The sequence below is a fragment of the Lutra lutra genome, chromosome 7 (assembly GCF_902655055.1).
Source record: "Lutra lutra chromosome 7, mLutLut1.2, whole genome shotgun sequence".
Lineage (NCBI taxonomy): Eukaryota > Metazoa > Chordata > Mammalia > Carnivora > Mustelidae > Lutra > Lutra lutra.
In genome coordinates, this window is record NC_062284.1 from 2,982,580 (window position 1) to 3,004,529 (window position 21,950).

The window sequence follows — 21,950 nt, forward strand, 5'->3', positions numbered from 1 at the left end:
GGAGCTGAGCAGGGAGCCCGACGCGGGGCTCCATCCCAAGACCCCAGGATCATGACCTGAGCCAGAAGCAGACGCTTTACGGACTGAGCCACCGAGGTGCCCCTGAAGCCTGCTTTGTGTTGGCACCTGTGTCCATCTTCTGTTTAATTGGCCACTTGTGCCCAAGTCCTCATTTGTCAATGGCTCGGGCTACAGAGAAAGACACAACTGGGGAAGACTAGCTTTCCGTTGATAGGGAGTAAGAATTGGAGCTAGAAATAAAGCACACTCCAAATTTATGGGTGACAGTTTCTTTTTTTCACTCCTCTTTGTTTATGACTACAGAACTGCACACTTAGCCAAACCGTAGTCACCATTTGGAGTTTGTATAAATTCCAAATCGTTTTGTTTATAGTCCTCTTTCCAGAAAGCCTGTGCTGGCTGGTGTCGAGAAAGGGGAGGTGGTGGAGGATTCCAACCTCACGGGAAAACGTGTTGGGGGAGGACACTCTGTGTCTTCCCCTCGCTGTGTTTCCCCTTGTCCCTCACCCCGGCTCAGACAGGTGGCCATCTGCTCCTATCTACAAAACCTCGGGGGTGGGGATGTGTCAGCAAAGGAAAACAGAAACCCTGGCTTTTCCAAAAATATCTAAGTCAGTGTTTCCAGTATTAGAATAAGAAACAACTGAGAAATGTAGATAACAAATTTGGATTATGAGGGCTTGACTGTATACTTAATAGAAGTGCCATTTCTCCAAAGATAAAAGGGGACACTCCCAGTAGCTCTACACTCAGCATTACCCCCATATGACCGATGCTCTGGGAAAGTTCTAGACATACCTGATAAAGCGAGCATCCTAACCCTGGGTTAGATCAAGCCTCCCTAAAACCCCTCCTGAATGTCTCTTCAGCAATCTTGGATCATTCTGGAATGCAGTAAGCATGGGGGAAGGGGGAGGCAAGCAGGAAGGGAAGCAGGTATCCCTGTGCTGTTGTTGGGCCCAGGTCCTCACTGCTTCTCAGCAGAGCACAGCGAGATAGCTCCAACACGAGTCAGGAAGTCCCTGGGATTTCCTGACCCTACATCTGAAGTCGGCAATATGGTCACGGGAATAAAACCCTGTTCCTGCCCCACCGGAGGGGTGCCCTCACCAAAGAAGAAAGCACACATTGGAGCCGGGTTCGCCGGGAGACTGTGCCAATTGGAGGGGCAGACACGGGAGAAAAGGGCCGTCCGCAGGGTAGGAGGGCTGGAGTCCTAGCATGGACATGCTAGTCCATCCCGACCCCCAACTCCCTCAGACCACCAAGGCAGAAATTTTATATCACAGCCAACACATCTCAGGGAATCAAAATCAGAAGGATCAAGAGAATTCCAGAACCCAACTTATTTCCTGAATAAACATAAAATACACCGGTCCTCACTGCAGGACGGCTGGAGAGACACAAGGATCCGCCTGCGTGACTTAGAGTCTCAGAGGTCGCAAACCTGACTTTAGGGAATAAAGGTACCTCGTTAGATGGGCGATATGATTACCAAGAGGCAGGTAAGAGATTCTGGCAAAGAGGGAGGGGAGCGGACCGGGAATGACTGCTGTATTTTTGGCAATTGATTTGTGATGGAAGCATGATCAAGCCAACGAAGGTAAAGGACTGAAGAAGGAAAAAGTGGGTGGCTGGATTCTGGAAGCTCTTGGGTCAGAAGCCAGGGATGCCGAGCCATCGTCCTCTGCAGCCAGCAACGCCCAGGGAGAGAAGAACGTGGGGAAAACCCACCCTCGCTTCCAATAAAATTCCCCAGGATCTCATAAGGACTTAAGCAGGGAAGAGAATTAACTTTTAGGGTCAACCTTTCAGACCAGGAGACCAAAAATAAGTTGATGTCATCTGCTCATGGGGGCCCGTACCAGTGCACCCCTCAGTCTGAGATATGAGGCAAGTCAGCAGGAGGGGTGGCAATACACGGCCTGTAGCTAACAAGTAGGAGATCCGCTCAGTCACTCCACAAACACGGCCCGAGCACTGACCGGGAACGTGTGCTGACTCTACCGCGGAGCCTGAGCTCTTCGATGTGGAGGGAGGCAAAGCAGTGCCCTTGAGGAGGCAGAAGAGAACAGCACCACAGACCTCGTGGTTCTGCAAACGCAGACCAGCTGATGTTCATTCCCAAGAGCCCGGCTAACGGCGGTTCCTGCTTACCTCGGCGGTCCCCGTGCACCCAGCCGGAATCTGGCTGGAGCACGAGGTGAATGGAGAAGAGAGAATGTCCTCCCAAGCCAGGAGGGGGGGCACCAGCCTCTACGCACATGTGGGTGTCTCTGCGGGAGAGGGCGTCAGTCCCACATGGCATCCCGGGAGCACGGGCCAGCACGTACCTGGGGGGGCAGGGCTCGGTGTTGCAAGCCTGGCTCATGGCTGGTGGACGGTGGAGCGTGTCACACAAGCTGTCACTGACTGTCTGCTGGGTCTGGGTGTGCAAGCACACGGCTATGGCTTCCTGACGGCCTGCAGGTGGGAGACAGCAAAATGCAAATGACTTAGAATAACTTGTTGTGGAGGGAAGAGGGGGTCTCGGGATTTCTTGAGCCACTGCCCTCTGACTATGCTGCTTGGCTCCAGGCTGCATTGCAGGGGCCACATGGGAGCAAACAGCTGCGCATTTTCCAAAGTCTTCCTGCCTGTAATATTCTCCCCGCAGCCTTTCCCGCCCACATACACTCACCTTGAAACCCAAAGAAGCACCCGACCTCCCTCATAACCTTGTGAGGTCCAAAGAATGGTCTCACCATCTCCATTTCATTAATTGAATAATAAGGACACTGAGTTTTAGAGAGAAATCAAGACAGCCAAAAAAAGGGGGGATGGATTCAAAACTAAAAATTAGATTTCCTGTCTCCTAAGCCAGTGCTCTGTCTTAGTCCTGCAGGGACAGTAAAACAAAGCAGGGACTGTCCTTGAGCAAACAGGACCCTCCCACAGGCTGATCTTTGCTTTGGGGCCAGTGTGACCCCAAAGCCCACATCTTCACCCCTATTCTTCGTCTATTGAGACAAAAAGAATTATTGGAAAATCAGAACTGCACAAGTTATAAATCAAACTCCGGATGAAAAAGGAATCATATAAAAATTGTAACAGCAGCTTGACTCTGCTATTTGAAATATGCAAATGTATTCAGTTTCACGCAAGAATGTGTGTTCCATTAGGTTCGAAGACTGTGGTTCTCTTTCCAAATGCCATGTTTCAATCCATCCATTTTATGGTATTTTACAGAGTGCCGAATAGGCCAAAAGGATATTTAAAATACACACCGGTGAGGGGAGGATCTTTCTGCTACATTTTCTCCTGCTTTCTTCGGTTGGAATCTCACGTTCCCAGCCATAGCGGGATGCGATCTCCAATCTCCATGGATCTCCCATGACATTTTTTTTTTTTTTTTATGAAAGGACTAGCTAACTTGAGATACCGAGGGGACACAGCGACAACTGAATAACCAGTTTCCGTTCGCAAATGTCAGGCTCCGTCCTGACTCCGTCTGGGCACAGATGCTCCTTTTCTAGCAGGGCTGCCTTTCTTTTTTGTCAGAGAAAAGCCCGATTACCTTGCACATGTATTTTAATTTGTAATCAAAACACTTTAGAAAATGTATGCAGAGCCAATTTTGGAGTGTTTTCTGAAGATGCAGTGGGTCTAACGTCATCTCATTTAACCATTCGGATGAAATGTTAGACCCCGCATGAGAAACTTCTCTGTCCTAAAGCAAGCATACTCAAAGGAATGTAAAAAACCAATAAGTGGCTTAGGATACTTATTGGGGTAAAATGTGTTTTCTAAAGACGGCCACAGAAATACCTTCCACCTCACATACTCGACCTGTGAGATCACTTCAACGCTTTTCACTTCAAGAGGCGTGATAAGACCTTTATCTTCAAAAGGAGAAGCAAAAACTTTAAATATAATTTTACTTCTTCTTATACTTAGCAAAACTTGGGTGATAACTGTGATGCCTTCTGGAGCTATGAAATAAATGAAGCATTAAAAGTTCAGTATAATTTTGTCTAATCCATTCCTTTGGTCGCATGAGGCAACATACCTCAGTCCCCACTTGACTTCTACAACGTCATAATAAGGGGGTCTTTCGGGGGCAGAAGTCATATTCAAGGCCTTCATCAAGAAATGAATTAACATGGGGAGGAACTCGAAAAAGGGAGGCAGAGCCAATGAACACATTTCCTTTTTTGGTTTAAGGTTCATGTGAGTTGGGTTTCATGCACGCAAATCTTGAGTAAATAACATCTCTCTCTCTCTCTCTCTCTCTCACACACACACACACCCCTCTCAGTACGAAATACCCAGAGCGATGAAGCGATGAAGAACATCGCTCTTTAAGGTGCTCTGTCCAGTATTTTTACATCAAGTTGTAAGATAAAAATGAAAAAATACATTGAGTAAGAAAAGGATGTTGATTTAATAACGGAAGAGCCTTGGGCCCTAGAAAGAGACGTTAACGTGGTCTTGAAGCACTAACGGAATATTAACAAAAACCGATCCTCTATTAGTCTATAAACTGCAGTAAGTCCCAAAAGCCAAAGGTCATGCCGGTCACATTCTCTGACCACAGCAGAGCCCAACTGTAAACAAATAACAAACAACTAAACCCCCAAGTCCAACCATTAGACTTTTCTAGGCGTCATTCCCTATATAACTCTTGGTCAGAAAGAGTGAATGGATCCCACGGTATTTGTGGTCAGAAAAAAAAAGAGGAGAGAGAGGCTTAAGGCAAACTGAGACCAGATGAACAACTCATAGTAACAATACCGTCATGAAACGGATGACTTTTTTTCCCCAAGAAAACCTAAATAAGGGAAATTACTTGAAAATTAAGATCTTGACTGCAACGATAACCAGGAGTGGGGGGGGGGGGGTCTTGAAAATGACGTCCAAGACCCAGCCACGATGCTCTCCCCTCAGTCCCTGCCCAAGAGGGGAAAACAGGAATAGGTAGGAACCAGTGCTTTCAAACTTTTTAAACAGATAATATCCATGATATAAACTTTCTTAGAAGATGTCATTTATTGATTTGAGAGAGAGAGCACGCACGAGCAGTGGGGACGGGCAGAGGGAGAGGGAGAGAGAGAAACAGGCTTCCCGCTGAGCAGGGAGCCTGACATGGGGCTCGATCCCAGGACCCCAGGATCACGACCTGAGCTGAAGCAGACACTTCATTGACTGAGCCCCCTGGGTGCCCCATGACATAAACCGTTTGAGGCCGTTGGGAGATCTGGAAAACTCCGATTTGTGGTACCGCGACAACACTGATGGCGGCATCCGTTCAAGGGAAAGCGACTGTCGCTACGTCATAGCACGTGGCCCTGTACAGGCACCAGCCTGGGCCACCCTGAACAGAACAGTGAGTCCGTTTTCCTCCTTCTCCACTGCTAAACGCCCAGGCTGCAGCCCCGCAGACAGGGGAGCTCCGTGAGCGCATCACAGGCGCGGCAGTGGTGAGTAAGGGCTGTAGAACCCGGGGGGCACATGACACGCAGCCCAGGCTTTGCTGGAGCCTGACAGGAAGCCACCCCCTGCACCCAGACTGGCTGGAAGAGACTACAGCTCCAGGCCTATCAGGACTCAGAGCTCTGGAGAGAACAAGACAGCGACCCTCCGTGTTGGGAGCACATCTCCATGGGGAATGAGCGAGCAGGAGCCCCGGGGGCCGGCTGGGGTTGCAGCCCCCCCTTTCCCCTGTGGGGAGGCGTGCTTGGACTCTCCCCTGTGAAACGGGGGACACCGACATGCACGATGCCATTCCCGGGTCCTATACCAGATCCTATACCGGCCCACTGTAGTCAGCCGGGTAAGAGCAGTGTGCCGTGACCTCCCACATTGCTGCATTTGCTCCCCAAATCACTCACACACAAATGTTCACACATGTGCGCGCGCACACACGCACACACACACGCACACACAAAATCACCAGGACCTTCCTGCCATCAGGCATAGAGACCCACTGCTTCTCGCACATAGAGAAGCCTGGCCTGTTTCAATTAGGAGCTGCCTCTTCTGTATCTCGAGACCGAGCTCTACCCATGGGTCACTTCCTCTCCTTTCCACCTTCCCAGGAAACCTGTGGACGACTTCGCCTTTTGATTTCATACCGGAGCTTTCTCACTTCCTTGTAAATGTCCCCGAGCCACTCGGTCATTGACTAACACAACACGCACAACCCATAATGCCTTCTAGCCTTTTTGCCTTTTCTGTCTTCTTTATCACAAATTTTGCCCCCAAAGTATCTATTCTTCTCATCTCTAATGTTGTCACCTGTGGCTCCTTCCTCCATCCTTTCAAATCTGACTCTCAGTCACCAGTGGCCTCCCACTCTCTTCCAGGAGATTCTCATTCATACTCCAGGTTCAGTTCTCTCTGCACACAAATGACTCAGGAATGTCTATGTCCAGCTACATCTTCGCACTTTGCCTCGGATTCACGCGTGCGTCCCTATTGGGAAGTCCGAAGGCATGTTGAAGTCATTCCATCCGGAACTGAACTTGTGATTTCCTTGTGCCCAAGCGGCCCTCCGGGGAGCACTCGTCATCCCAGAGAAGAATCCAGACTTGGACTGGCCACCTCACTCCCCCTCACCCCCTCCACACACAGACTCTCGCCTTCGACCTGTCTCTCTAAGTCATCTGCTGTCCGCCATCTCCAGCATCCTTACCACCAAAGGCCAAGCCCTCACCTGGATGAGACAACGGCTTCTTATGACGGCCTCCCTTACATCTGTTCTTATCCCATCCAACCCCCCCCCTTTTTTTACAGTACATCTGGGCTCACCTTTTTGAAACAAATACAAGTTTGATCCTGTGGGTTCTCTGAATGGCTTCCCTTTGATCTGGGGATCAAGAACCAAGTCAGCTTTGCGTAAGGCAGTCATCGGCCCCTGCCTTCCTCTCCGGCGTCAGCTCGCCGTCTTCCGGAGTGTTCCGGCCGCACCTGCCTTCTTCATTCCCGGGACGGACCACACACCTGCCACCCACCTGCTCTTCTTTCGTTTGCAGAACTAATTCCTCATCTTTCAGATTTAAGTTCCAGTGTCAATTGCTTTTAGGGAAGCTTCCCCTGACTTCCCTAATTAGGTCAAGTCCCTCCTATTATATGCCTTCTTAGCGCCATGTATCTCTTTTCTATCACCAGTTGTGAGTTACACACATGTGTGGGATTATGTGATCAGCACTCACCCCCCCCACATGTGAGTTCCAACGGTAGGGACGACTGAGTCACTATCACCTAGCCCAGTGCCTACCACAAAGAAACACACAACCACTATTTGTAGAATGTTATTTTTGAGCAGAACAACAGAGATTCCTGCTCCTTTCAGGACAAAGGGAAGCTTGGCTTTGCCCACATTGCTCATCGCTGTTTTTGTGATCCCAGAGGATGCAATGAGACATAAAGCTTACATAAGATAAATAACTATTTGAAAGGGAAAAATGAAACCATCGTTCATTACGGATGATTATTTTACTTAGAGAATTCATAAGAATGGACTCCAAAAAGGAGCAGATGTTTTAAGAGGAGCTCAGAAAATCAGATCTCTTAAAAGAGAAAAACATGGGAGCATTATAAGAAGAATGTCCTATTATTATTCTAAAATAAAATAATCATCCCACTAACACTTATCATAGATCACGTGCCAAGCGCTGTGATTAGGCACTTCTCCTACATCACCTTGTTAAATAAGCACATTCAGTCCTTTCCTTCAGCCTCTTGAAGGAGGCATGGCTCTTCGCATCTCACAAAAATGAGCCTCTACAAACTTAGTGGTTGGAAGAGAGTGGCAGAGCTAAGGCTCAAAGTACTGTCAGGCTTCAAAGTCCATGCGATCTGCTACTAGCTTGTGCGGTTAGAGAGTAGGAAGGTAAAAATTGAAGGTCGTTAAGTGCAACAAAGAACATAAAATACAAAGAAACATTTCGGTGAGGAATGTTTAGAATGTAGTAAGTTACAAAACCTTTGCAAGGGGGGGGAGGTCCTTGGAAAGGCAAGCCTATCTTCCAGGACATCTGTGTGTACAGGCATGCACATGCACGTGCACACGCAAGGTGGCACACATACACACGTGCCCCTGGAAGCTGGAAATTCAATATGTCTGCATTCTTCATGCTTTCGGGAATGAAAAAAGAATTCTCTGTTGCCACTCCCGTGTGAAAACAGATTCAGGAAATCTTCTCAAGTATCAGCAATTCTGACGAATAGATTTATTGATTTCCTGTATGATGTGAAGGTAAGTTAGAAGACACAAGTACACAGATTGTCAAGATGTAATGAAAGGCTTATCTTCACAGAAATCTCTAATTTGCATATATTACTTTTCTATCAGAAACAGGAATGTTGGGGAAATAGCCAGCTGCCTGGGGAAATCCTATTTTCCTGTGGTATTCAGTTATGGCAGACCAGGGTGAGGGTTAAAGCCCATGCTTGTAACCATAGGCCGGGAGGACTTGTAGAGGCGAAGCCTCCAAAAGCCATTGAAATGGATCACAGAGAGGTGAGTATCACTGTGTATAAGTAGCACCGTCAAGACAGTCGAGAAAAATAACCAAGAGCTGAGGTGCACTGAGTCAAGGATGGTGTCCTATTCATTTTCTATCCTGATGCTGAGCCCAGAACCTCGAGCCAGAGTCTAGCACAGAACAGACATGCGGTTCCCTGCCTTTATCGAGGATTTGGGTTTCGAGCATTGGGCCTTCAGTTTTACAGAATTTAGCGATTTAAAAGGAAAATTTAAGTTTGAGCCCACAAAGTTAAAAACATTACTTCTGCCGGGTTAAAAAGTTTATTTTATCCACTTACCATTCAACCAAACCTCTGTAAAGCATGAGAATTATTTTCTGTGTTGGACTGTGTGATGGGCTCTGGGCCTCAGTTTCCCTAACTATGAAATTCGGGTTAGTGGACATCCAAGGTTCATTTAAATGATATTATTCTAGGTTTAAACAACACAACGCACCTTCACAAGGCTAAATTGCTGTTTAACTGAGTACTGAGAGATTTCCAAGCTTTGTAAAATGGGTTCCGTGTTCCGTGTTCACGAGGGGACGTCAGAAAATAAATGGGCAACATCACACCAACCATCTGAGTGCTGAGCTGTACTTCTGATGTTTAAGGCAGTTTCCCTTCTCACAGTGGTCCCAAAAGGCCTCAATACCAATGAGGATAAATGTGATTATCCAAGTTTCACAAAACCTGGATGTGTTAAATGGATTCAAAGCTCATTCTTCTACTCTGAGGTATATACACAAGAGAAATGAAATAAAAATATGTCCATATAAAAATGTGTACCTGAATGATCACAGCAATACTATCCACAACACCTAAGACGTGCACATAATCCAAATTTCCAACCAATGAATGGATAAATGAAATATGGTATATTCACATAGCAGAATAGTATTAGTCATAAAAAGGAACAAAGTAGGGGCGCCTGGGTGGCTCAGTGGGTTAAAGCCTCTGCCTTCGGCTCGGGTCATGATTCCAGGATCCTGGGATCGAGCCCCGCATCGGGCTCTCTGCTTGGCAGGGAGCCTGCTTCCTCCTCTCTCTCTCTCTCTCTGCTTCTCTGCCTATTTGTGATCTCTGTCTGTCAAAATAAATCAATAAAATCTTAAAAAAAAAAAAGGAACAAAGTAGATTCATGCTAAACCATGGAGGAACTTCAGCTAGAAATATTACACGAAGTGAAAGAAGACAAAGGATCCAATTATGTGATTCCATTTATATGAAATGTCCAGGATAGACAGAAAGTAGATTAGTGGCTGCCACAGGCAGGGAAAATGGGGGTTCGAGTAAAAATAGTGCTTAAGAGTACAGGATTCTTTGGGGGTTAAAGAGTTCTAACATTGGGGCGCCTGGGTGGCTCAGTGGGTTAAGGCCTCTGCCTTCGGCTCAGGTCATGATCTCAGGGTCCTGGGATCGAGCCCCACATCGGGCTCTCTGCTCAGCAGGGAGCCGCTTCCCCCTCTGTCTATGCCTGCCTCTCTGCCTACTTGTGATCTGTGTCAAATAAATAAATAAAATTAAAAAAAAAAAAGAAAAACAAAAAGAAGAGTTCTAACATTGATTGTGATGATGTTGCCCAACTTTGTGAATATACTAAAATCCACCAAATTGTATAGTTCAAACGCATAAATTGAATGGTATGTGAATTACATTTCAATAGAGCTATTATTAAAAAAAAAAAAACAGAAAGAAAAAGGAAAAAGAAAGTCACTCGCACGGGTTGAGCCATCCTGGAGGTGGACCCCGGGCCACCTTGGTACACAAGACAGTAGCAGAGTCTAACATTTTGGCATCAAGCGTCAAAGACGAGGGCTAACAGACCCCACCAGCTGAATCGGAATTAACTTGGTCATTTTCCCTTGGGCATCTCCAACTGCTCTGTCAGTCCCAAGGACCCAACAAGTGTGCTTTCCCAAATTGGAGGGTGGGGGAGGCTTTCCAATCAGGGAAAGAACTAAAACCAAGGATGACAGAGTACTAGACAAAACAGTGATTCTGCCAAAGTCAACATTCAAAAGCTTGAGGGGCACCTGAGTGGCTCCATTAGTTAGGTATCTGGCTCTTGATTTTGGCTCAGGTCGTGATCTCAAGGTTGTGGTTTCGAGCTCTGCACTGGGCTCTACGTTCAATTCAGAGTCTGCTTCAGAGTCTCTCCCTCTGCCCCACCCCCTGCTGCTCTCTCCCTTCCTCACTCTAAAATAAATTTAAAAACCTCTTTAAAAAATAAACAACAACAACTGGAGATTAACAGATTTGAGGGCATGCCAGCAATAGTAGGGTTCATTTCTGCTCTCATAAGAAAGGACAAAGACCCAGGCTTCTAGCGAAACTGCAGGAATGTGGTGATTCAGAAGTGGTATAGACAGCTGGCATTTTGCAGTAATGTAGAAGAAAGTTCCAGACATCTATAATTGCTGTTGAATAGGGGACCATTCTTGCATCATAGCAACCGGATCTAGAGGGATTTTCCAGACTCATCAAGAAAGTACCAGTTCCCATTATCGCCAAGGACATATCAAAAGGAGGAGGGAGGGAAAAAGAAAATAAGATGAAATCAGAGAGGGAGACAAACCACAGGAGATTTTTAACGCTAGGGAACAAACTGAGGGTTGCTGGAAGGGTGGGGGGATGGGGTAATCGGGTGACAGCATTAACGAGGGCACTTCAAGTAACGAGCACTGGGTGTTACATGCAACTGATCAAACACTAAAGTGTACCTTTGAAACTAATAACACAAGATATGTTAATTAGTTGAATTTTAATAATAATAAAAAAAAGTTAAGGTTTCCAAGCTACAACAAGGGTGGTGTCCAGGGTCCTGAACTCAGCAGGAGTCAAGTTCTGGACAGCAGCGCAGGTGTGGTTGAGATTACGTGTCCTGGCAGCAAATTAGGGTCCAGGTGAATAAGAAAATCTGAATTCCTTGTTAGTTGGGTAGGCTTCTAAAAACCGGGGGAAGCAAATAGGAGAGCAGAGAGAATGCGGGGACCGCTAAGAGTTCTTTTCTTAAATTCTGTGTGCATTAGTCCATATGAAAGGCAGCCTCCGCCTCGCGGAAGCCTGGGGGTAGAACGTATGCCACTCCGTCTGCGTCTGCCGTAGGCTGGCAAAGTCAGAGAACAGGTGTCTGTGTCAGGAGAGGTGGGTTCAGAGGCTGACTTAGGACAGGAGAGAGACAAATACCATCAGGTCTTGGAGACTGGATGGGAAGGACCGGGAATTTACTTAAGAGCCTGGGAGACAAAGAGTGAGGGGCTCAGGCGCAGTGATGGGACTATGAGCTCCAAGACCCGATAGGGCGTTCTAAGTAATGAGCTCAGGACCACCAGGAGGAGTGGGGCATGAACTTGACCCAACTGCCTACCACTGGAGCCAGTGAAGTCCCAGGATAGGATGTCAGGAGTCCTGGATTCCTGACTGGATGAGCCACCTTCACCTCAGTAGACGATCTAGCTTTTCAATTATTTCTATTTCCTTCCAAAAGACAGCCCTAGAGAAGGGCCATCTGGACTCCTGCTCTCTAGTCATCCACTCCTTCTAGGATCCTGGAATGTTCAATAATCCTGGGGCCAATTCCACACCGTTGAGGCCCCCCAACCCCTACTCGGAACAGGTCCACTGGCCACACATGCGACTCCACACGCACCTATGTGAACCGCAGTCATCGGTGCATTCCTCGCTGGCTCCTGGCCCAATGCACCGTATGAACTTACTATATTCTGAGGATGAGTCCTGACAGGGCACCACCAGACAGATAATTCCAGGCCGCCTCACCTCAGAACACTGATTTACAGGCAAGATTGCCTCCATTTATCCACCCTGCAGTTTCCTATTTATTTCATTTTAGTCAGTAGCCTCTTTCCCCATCTCACTTACGCAAATGCTAGGACCAAAGGATCACACCGTTTTGTTGGCCAGGATGCAATCCCACTACCCTTCATCTTCTAGAGGATAATCGTGATGGAAAAGAAAGAAAGAAACGGCAAGGTTTTCAGTTATTCAAACGATTTACCCTCCTTTCGACTTTTCTAACTTGCGTCTGGGGCCCGCGTGATTTCGGGATTTCTCAAACCGTCAGAGACACGAGACAGGACTGCCCCAGAGGGAGAGTCAAGTACCTCCCAGGCATGTCGCTGTGCAAGGGGTGAAGCCGGCGTACTCCCAGTGGTAAGTCATCCTGCCGTCCTCCTGGAGAGACGCGTCCGGCTCTCGGGAGGCAGGGCCCTCGTCGCACGGCTGGAGGAGGCAAGGCCGCTCGGTGGGCAGCTCGGGGCCTTCACACTCCTCCTCAGGCAGCTCGGTCTCCGTCTGCGTGAACGTGAGGAGCACGCGGCACTTGACCTCTCGGACCTGGACGCCCGGGCCGCACGTGGTGCTGCAGGCTGACCAGGGCTCCGGAATGAACCTACGGAAAACCGGGGCAGGGTGGGGGGACACACAACCATTACATTTGGGCCACTGAGGAGAGAGAAGCATTCTCTGAGGTGAAAAAGTGACTTCATTCTGAGGGAAGTCAGAACATTAGAAATGCTACACTTCCCCAGATGCTCAATTACGTCATGAACACATTTTCAAACCTTATTTTTTTTTAAGATTTTATTTATTTATTTGACAGAGAGAGACAGCATAAGTAGGCAGAGCAGCAGGCAGATGGAGAGGGAGAAGCAGGCTCCCTGCTGAGCAGAGAGCCTGATGTGGGGCTCGATCTCAGGACCCTGAGATCATGACCTGAGCTGAAGGCAAACACCTAACCGACTAAGCCACCTAGGTGCCCCTTGAATCTTATTAAAAACAGAATTATCCCTAGAGATACACTGCATGTTTGCATCCCTTTTATAACTCAAGTTCTGTGCTGTGACCTTTGCATAATATCCTGAAAATTAGGGGGTGCCTGGGTGGCTCAGTTGGTTAGGCGTCTGACTCCTGATTTCATCTCAGGTCATAATCCTGGGGTTGTGAGATCGAGTCCTGCGTCTGGCTCCACACTTAGCTTAGTCTGCTTCTCTCTCTCTCACTCTCCTTCTGCCCCTCCCCATGCACTGTCTCTCTTTCTCTCTCTCTCTCTCTCTCTCTCTCTCAAATAAATAAATAAATAAATCTTTAAAATTGCATGGAACCCAGGGTGTTAGACGCAAACAACAAATCATGGAACTCTACATCAAAAACTAATAATGTACTGTATGGTGACTAACATAACAGTAAAAATAAACAAATGAATAAATAGATAAAGTAAAAATATGTATCATTAGTTTTTTAAAAATTTGGTAATACAGAAGCCATTCCACAGTGACCATTTCTAACCTGATTTCTTTTATAATATGGAGACTTTTCATCAATATTTATTCATCTAACTTTTATCAAGCTTATCCTTTAACTGGCAGGGTTTTTATTAAACCCTCAATATTTAGGAGCTAAGCTACAAGACAACAAATGTTTTCGGCAGAGCAGATGACGCTTTCATATCCTCTTCTGTTTGCATAAATGCATGGAACTTCATCTTCCTGAAAATATCTTAGGTATTCCACCATCTAGGTGAATAAAGCATTTATTTCTGACCCTGAATTATTATCCGCTGAACCTGAGGTTGTCCACCTATGGCTACAGGTCAATTCCAGCCCTTCTGTTTCTCTAGAACCTACTAGCTAAGAATGATTTTGATGGTTTTTAACTGGATGGGGCGGGGTGGGAAAGAAAGAAAACATTTTTGTAAATGGCATAAATTCTGCTGACTTTTGTGCTACATGGCTGAGCTGGGAATCTGCAACAGACACTCTTTGGCCAAGAAAGCCTAAAATATTTACTGTCCGGGCCTTTGCAGAAGATGTTTGCCGATTCCTGCACTGAATTTAAAAGCATAGATTCAGGAGGGATACAGGTACGTAAGATATCCTGAAGCAACTCTTACATCATGAGACACTCCCCCGTGCTAGATAAGGAAGAGCTCAGTATAGATCACGTCGGGGAACTGTGGGTACAGACTATGTTGTATGAACACACACCATAAATGCTATGAGGGGAGTGTGGTGTGCATTGTTTCCTACGTTTACGAGAATACACACCTCTACACACAGGATAATGCACAAAGTCACTTCAGAAAATGATGAAGATGTAGTTCCAAGGCTTAATGTTCGAAATCTCAGAAAGATAGGGTAATAAGTGTCTCTCCGAGTCCCCATCTGTGTCTCCCCAGACAAGACATCATCACAGTTGTCCACAATGACATAGTCCAATCAGCAGAATGAAATCCCAGTACTACGCATGAGACCAGGAAAGAGCTACCTGTAAGCCCTCCAAATTCCGTTTATTGTGTTGAAAACTGTTAGTGGAGAATTCCTGCCCTAACCCTTCCAGGCCAGGAGAGAGCTCACCCGACTTCCAGGGTTGGAGGCGTTCTAGAATATTTGCACAATGCTCTTTTCTTTCCTTGATGTTTCCCCCATAGAACTGGAAAGGAAAAGCCTGACTAAATTTAAGATGAGGAAGTGGCACCTAGGTGGCTCAGGCAGTTAAGCATCCAGCTTTTTTTTTTTTTTTTTTTAATTTACGTGACAGAGATCACAAGCAGGAAGAGAGGCAGGCAGAGAGAGAGGGGAGGCAGGCTCCCTGCTGAGCAGAGAGCCGGATGCAGGGCTCGATCCCAGGACCCTGGGATCATGACCTGAGCTGAAAGCAGAGGCTTAACCCACTGAGCCACCCAGGTGCCCCTAAGCATCCAATTCTTGATTTCCACTCAGGTCACTATCTCAGGGACATGGGATTGAGCCCCAGGTCGGGCTCTGCGCTGGGCATGGAGCCGCTTAAGATTCTCCCTCTCCCTCTGCCTCCCCCCAACTTCCTATAAAATAAACAAATAAATCTTTTTTTAAAATTTAAGATAAGAAATCCATACAATGTAATGATATGAGGTCAATTAAAAGAAGGAGGCAGGTATGGAGCGACTGGATGGCTTAGTCGGTTGAGCATCCAACTCTTGGTCTCAGCTCAGGCCATGATCTCAGGGTGGTGAGATCGAGCCCCAAGTCGGGCTCCACAGTCAACAGGGAGTCTGCTTGAGATTCTCCCTCCCTCTTCCCCTACCCCTGCTCATGTGTGCACTCTCTCTCTCTCTCTCCCTCTCTCAAATAAAGTCTTTTTGTTTTAAGGGTGTGGGTCTGTATTAATTGAGCAGGGCTGGCCTCCTCTTAGTTAAATGAAGTATGGGGTAGTTCATATGCTATGATCTTTTGTCTAAATACACACAGAAAGGTATACGTACACATGTGTAGTGTATGCACTCTGTAATTCTGTATTTATGGCACATATGTCTACCAAAGCTGATTCCTGAATCATCTCTCTTTTCTGGAAGCGATTGCATATGTCAGGGTCTGGAGTGTAAAGAGGGGGCTTCCCTTCTTGTCCGTAGCTTGAAAAGGTTTGGGTTTTCTCACCGTGTGCATACTGTACCTTTACAGCCACTATTTTTTGCCCTCCTCTCTCCTTAGTAATAAAAACTTAAAATTGGGGATTTTGCCTTAATGGGAAGCAGATGTTTTTCATTCAGGCTGAACTCCTGGGTCTCCTATGATCCAGAACCCTCACGGAATACGGGGCAGGCAAGAGGGCTCATGCCCCCTTTCCCAACAGGGCAAATGAAGGCTTTCCTAAGGCACCCGGGATGTTTCAAGTTGGTTTTCAGAGGTCCTTTTAAGGGTCCTCTTAAACACCAGATGCTAGAGCTACCCAGATTAGCCACGAGTGATTTCAGAGGACAAAAAACAAAACAAAACAAAACAAAAACCCAACTATGGCAACTCAACCTTTATGCATAAACTAGCATGATTTTCTTCTGTGGATTTTAAAATATTTTTCATTTATTATTTTTGTTTATTTTCCTAAAGATTTGATTTATTTATTTGGCACAGAGAGAGCATGAGCAGGGGGAGCTGGCCAAGTTTATCATGGTCATCTTTTTCTTTTTTTTTAAGATTTTACTTATTTATTTATTTGACAGAAAGAGGGTGAGCACAAGTAGAGGAAGCAACAGGCAGAGAGAGAGGAGGAAGCAAGCTCCCCGCTGAGCAGGGAGCACGACGTGGGACTCGATCCCAGGACCCTGAGATCATGACCTGAGCCAAAATCACGAGTCAGACACTTAACTGACTGAGCCACCCAGACACCCCCAAAACAGACTTTTTAAAATGGCAGTTTTTAGAGACAAAGTGAGAGAGAACCTAAGTAATCCGATATTGAAGATAGCTGGATTCTGTAGGTAGAGGTTCTGACCCATGACAAACAGAAAAAGTATTCAGAAATAAAATACATTAAAAAAAATTAAAAAGTGTCTAAACCACAGCTCAGAAAGGCACACTGTCTTCCAGGAAAAAAGTGATAAAAAGTGATGAACATAAAAACCTAGAGTTTGACGCAGAATAACGGCCGCCCCAAAGATGCTCACACCCTAGTCCCTAGAATTTATGAATATGCTGAATTGTATGGCAAAAGGAATTCTGCTGATGGGGTTAAGGTTATGGACCTCAAGATAAGGAGACTGTCCTAGCACGGTAACCTGATCACGCGAGTCCTTAAAAACAGAGCAGCCGCTCCGGCTGGAGTCAGAGATACGCCGGTGAGGAGCAGGAGAGATTCAGAGCATGAAGGGCACTCAACCCGCCATTGCTGGCCCAGAGACGGACGGGCCCAGAAGCCAAGGAACGCAGGCAGCCTCTGGAAGGCAGGAACAACTCTCAGAGCCAGCAAAGAAGTGGAGGTTTCAGTTCTACGACTGCATGGAACTGAATTCTGCCAACGACATGAACGAGCCTGGAAGCACCTTCTCCCCAAGGCCCCCAGAGAGGCGCTCAGGCTCTTGATTCTGGCTTGGCGACCCAGCGCAGGGGAACCGGCTGAGTCGGCTGGGCTCCTCACCTACAGAACTGAGCTGGCAAATGTCTATGAACCACTTAGTTTGTGGCCAAAGCGATTTAAAAAGCTTGAATTTTCTAACCTAGCTAAATTTTTTTTAAATCAGGAATTTTGAAAGAGGTTGGTAATAAAGCACCCATTTTAAAATGGAGACACCAATAGAAATGGGATGTTTAGGGATGTCTGGGTGACTCCGTCAGTAAGCATCTGCCTCCAGCTCGGGTCATGATCCCGGGGTCCTGCGATCAAACCCCACGTCACGCTCTCTGCTCAGCGGGGGGCCTGCTTCTCCCTCTGCCACTCCCCCTGCTTGTACTCATGGTCCATCTCTCTCTTTTATATATCTCTTATATATTATAAATAAATAAAATCTTAGAGAAATGTAAAAAAATAAGGAATAACGAAATGGGATAAGAAAAGGTAAAAGTCCAGTACAAATTTTAGGAGTGAAAAAATGAAGTTATTCTTTGATGATGACTTGAGAACTATGGGAGTTAGTAAAGTTATTTGAAGACTTTTTAGGAAAAAAAAAAATCAGAGTTCAATAAAATAGTCCCTACCTATCCATCTGTGTTAAAATCAGCAGGTTTCCCAGATTCAGCCAACACTGCTGTTGCTGTCGGCCATCAGGAACCGTGCTAAGGACTGTACCTGTATTATTTGAACATAATTTTCAGAACAACCTTTTGAACAAGTACCATTTCTTCCTGACTTTACAGATAGGGAAAAAAACTGAAGCTTAACACACGGAAGGAAACCGAGCTGCGAGAAATGTAGGCCACTCGGTTAAAACCACAGAACACTGAGGGGTTCTAACCCCAGAGACCAGATTAACTGGAGAGAACAGCACGTGCCTCCGAATGGAAAGACTCCAAATTGTGAAGGGTTCGTTCTCCCCCTCGTTATTTTAGCAAACCAATGCGGTTCTGATCCACTTTGGGGGGAGAGGCTGGAAACAGACAAGACGACTCTCCAGTTGTTACGGGAGGTCAGGTGAGGACAGTCAGAAGCACGTCACCCAAGAATGACAATTGCAGAGCCCATGCACAGCCTAGAGAAAAAAGGACTAACAGTTACAGTAATCCTAATACTATGGGACTAGCAATGGGGTGCCCCACTCACATCGTGAAGGCACTTTGAAATCAGCACGGGCAGGACGAATTATTTGCTGGATGGTGCTGGGAAACCTGTTAATTATTTGGGAAAGACACCACATATCACATTCCCCACGGATCAAAGTTACATGTAAACCATGAAAACATGAAAAGTACAGTTGACCTTTGAACTCCTCGGGGTTTTGGGGCACCGACCCCCCTTCCTCACTCCCTGCCCACAGTCCAAAATCCACGTGTAACTTCTGACTCCTCAGACTCGTAACCAACAGCCTACCGGTGCCTCACCCCTAATGTACACAGACAGTCGCACCTAATCTGTGCGTTATATGAATTACATACCGTCTTCTTACAATAAAGTAAGCTGGAGGGAAGAAATGTTGCTAAGAAAATCGTAGGAAGGGAAAATACATTTACAGTGCCACACCACCAAGATCCACCGGTGAGTGCGCCCATGACAGTTCAAACCCATGTTGCTTGAGAACCAACTGTACTAGAAAACAGCATTTTTTTTAAAAAAAAAAAAGGTCATTTCACTATGTTGATGAAGGTGTGGGGAAGAGGGTGGGCTCCAGGACTGCCGTGGACAGGCAAACCCGTACTGACTTTCTGGAATGAAATCTGACCATAGAAACTCAAGGCCTTTGATGTGCCTGTCTTCTGTCTTGGAAATTCCACCCCAGAGATGTGTCCCTGTCTAGACAATCAGAGATGGGTAATTCGAGATTGGATGCAGTCTTTTTCCTTTTTTGTTTTTATCATGGTGAGTGATAGCACGTTGCAGACAGCCAGAAAGATCTTTCTAAAACATAATCATGATGACGCCCCTTGTTAAAACCCTCTCGCTGCCTCTACATGAAGTCTAAGCTCCCTAGTGAACCATGAAGACCTCCAAGACGTGCTTGTGTTTCCAGGCACATCTCTGCTCCCTTGCGCCGTAGCCTGCAAGCCCCTCTCCACACTCAGTAGTCAGCAGCCAGGCACAGCCCCTGTAGACCAGTTGGCCGGCACTCAATCCCGTCTGACACCCACATGCCTCTCAGGACCTTAGTCCATGCACCATCCCTCCCAGGAAGCTATCGCTGACCCCCTAAACTTCACAGGACAGTGATATAACCACTAAATTCTCTGTCTACCTTATTAGACCAATCTAGGGATGGGCGAAGCTTCCACTCAGGTCACCTAACCTTCAGTTGGAGCCCAGCGAATCACCTCCACCACTTTACAGCTCTGAAATGCTGGACGAAGCCCTAGTCTTTCTGTGGCTCGGTGCCTTCACCCCTAGAGTGAGGGGAATGGCAACACCTCCTCACAGGGTGTTGGAATCAAATCATTGGAATTAAATGCATTAATCCATGCAGACCCCGGGCACAAATGAAATCCTCAATATTAGCTCTTAGTACCATTTTGAGAAAAACAGATGCCTGCAAGACGACATAATCAGGTTTTAGCAAATACGTCTTCCCCAAAAGGAGAAGCTACACTAGCGGGGAAGAAGACATCCAAAATGTTCCAACCCTGTCCTGTTTCCTTGGTTTTCACATATGAAAAATGAGAGAAGGGGCAAGACGCCTGCAGAAGCATCTCGAATCCCAGAGAAACGAGGACATCTCCAGGGAAGGTCTTTTAAAACAACGATGAATCGTATCAACCGTCAACACATTCCACAGCTGGAAGCTATGAAAGGTCCAAATCGCAGTTCTCCTGGCGTAGCTTTACAAGCTATAATTTTTATTTTCCTAATTAAAAAAAAAAAAAAAGCTTTTGAACATCCACTCTCTGTGTAAACTCAAAGCTCAGGCCATGGCAAACCACAGAGGCAGAAATATTTATCTTCTCCAGGCAGGTTTGGCAGGCTTTCTTCGAGGGCTCTGAAATGTCGCTGCATTCCCCTTCTCCTTCATTGTCAACAAGAAAGCATCCCCAAACCACAAAAGACAGCGCTTACAGAAGGATGAACTGGAAGCCGAGGTATGCTGCGGTTTTGTTGGGAAATTGAGGGACTGAATAGTCAGAAGGGGTGGGAGGAAACTATAAACTTCACACTAGACAGCCAGGGACAGGCCAGAATCTGCCAGCAGTGTGAATTATAAAGGAAAATTGCATAGAGACCTCAGAGGGAGAGAGGGAGAGAGGAAGCAGGGAGGGGGCAGCCGTGCGGGCCGGGGGCAGGTGCTGGGGGCTCAGTCTTCCATCGCTGGAGAGAGAGGGGTGGCGTCTTTCCGGAGGAAAGGGTGTACCGGCTTTGCTCTGGGGAGCAAGGGGAGGAGACCAGCAGCCAAGGCAGGTGCTCTGGTAGCAAAAGCAGTTCTGGAATGAATGCGGGGCCTGAACCCATGGTAGCTTTTATGACATTGCCCCTTCTGATTCAGTACCACAAACGGGATTTTCAGACTGTGGAAAGGACCCTACAGACGACCCATTCAGGTCGTCTCTGAAACTTGGAAACGTCTTCCCAAGTCACCTGGGGCACTTGCTAAAAATGCCGGTGACAAATTCCTACAGAGGGACAGCAGAAGAGCGGTGCTGGGGACTGGGGGAAGGGTGCGGGGCACAGGGGAGCTAGTGCTTCTTGGGGACAGAGTCTCTGCTGGGGAAAATGAAGCAGCTCGGGGGGCGGGGGCAGTGCTGGCTACACAACCAGGTCAGTGTACTTAATGCCACAAACCCGCACCCTTAGGAATGGCTTAAATGGTCATTTTTGAGATTGGAGCAGAGCGGATATATGACAGCCCATCAGGTTCAGGTGCACGCCAGAGTGGGTCGGTAGTTTTAGACGTGATGACACAATCCCCACGATAGGGCATCATCACCATCCGTCACCATGCCAAGTGACGAAATAGTGACAGCATTGCCTCCGCCGCATTTTCCATCTCCACGATTTATTTACTTTATAACTGGAAGTCTGTGCCTCTTCATCCTCCTTCACCTATGTCATGCACTTCTTACAACAAAATAAGTAAATAAATACAAGTTACCTGGCAGAGCCAAAAAAATATATATGCTAGTGACGAAGCCCCCTCCCCACCCAGTGGCTGCTCTGCGGGGACCAGAGATCTGCATTTCAGGAGCATCACAAGTGATTCTGATGGCAGTGACATGAGGTCCAGGATTCAAAATGGTATTGCAGTTATGAAAAGAGAAGATGAAGAAGAAGGAGGAGGAGGAGAGGGAGAAGAAGAAGAGGAAGAGGAAGAAGATGAGGAGGTGGTGGAGGAGGAGGAGAACAAGAAGGAGGAGGAGGAGAGGGAGGGGGAGGGAAAGGGGGAGGAGGAGAAGAAGAGGGAGAAGAAGCAGCAGTAGATGTAGAAGCAGCAGCGGAAGAAGAAGCAGCAGCGGAAGGAGAAGCAGCAGCAGAAGGAGAAGCAGCAGCAGAAGGAGAAGCAGCAGCAGCAGGAGAAG

The 21,950-nt window shown here is 46.9% G+C and overlaps 1 protein-coding gene across 3 annotated transcripts in view; it reads right to left on the reverse strand.

The window, feature by feature from the left end:
* ADAMTSL3 (ADAMTS like 3) overlaps positions 1 to 21,950 on the reverse strand; it is a 342,411-nt gene that overhangs the window by 97,595 nt on the left and 222,866 nt on the right. For all 3 annotated transcript variants that reach the window (XM_047736616.1, XM_047736615.1, XM_047736614.1), the window contains 2 exons: positions 12,654 to 12,940; positions 2,355 to 2,484 (listed from right to left, as the gene is read on the reverse strand). In XM_047736616.1, coding sequence (XP_047592572.1) covers positions 2,355 to 2,484; positions 12,654 to 12,940 — 417 coding nt within the window. The remainder of the gene's footprint in view (positions 1 to 2,354; positions 2,485 to 12,653; positions 12,941 to 21,950) is intronic.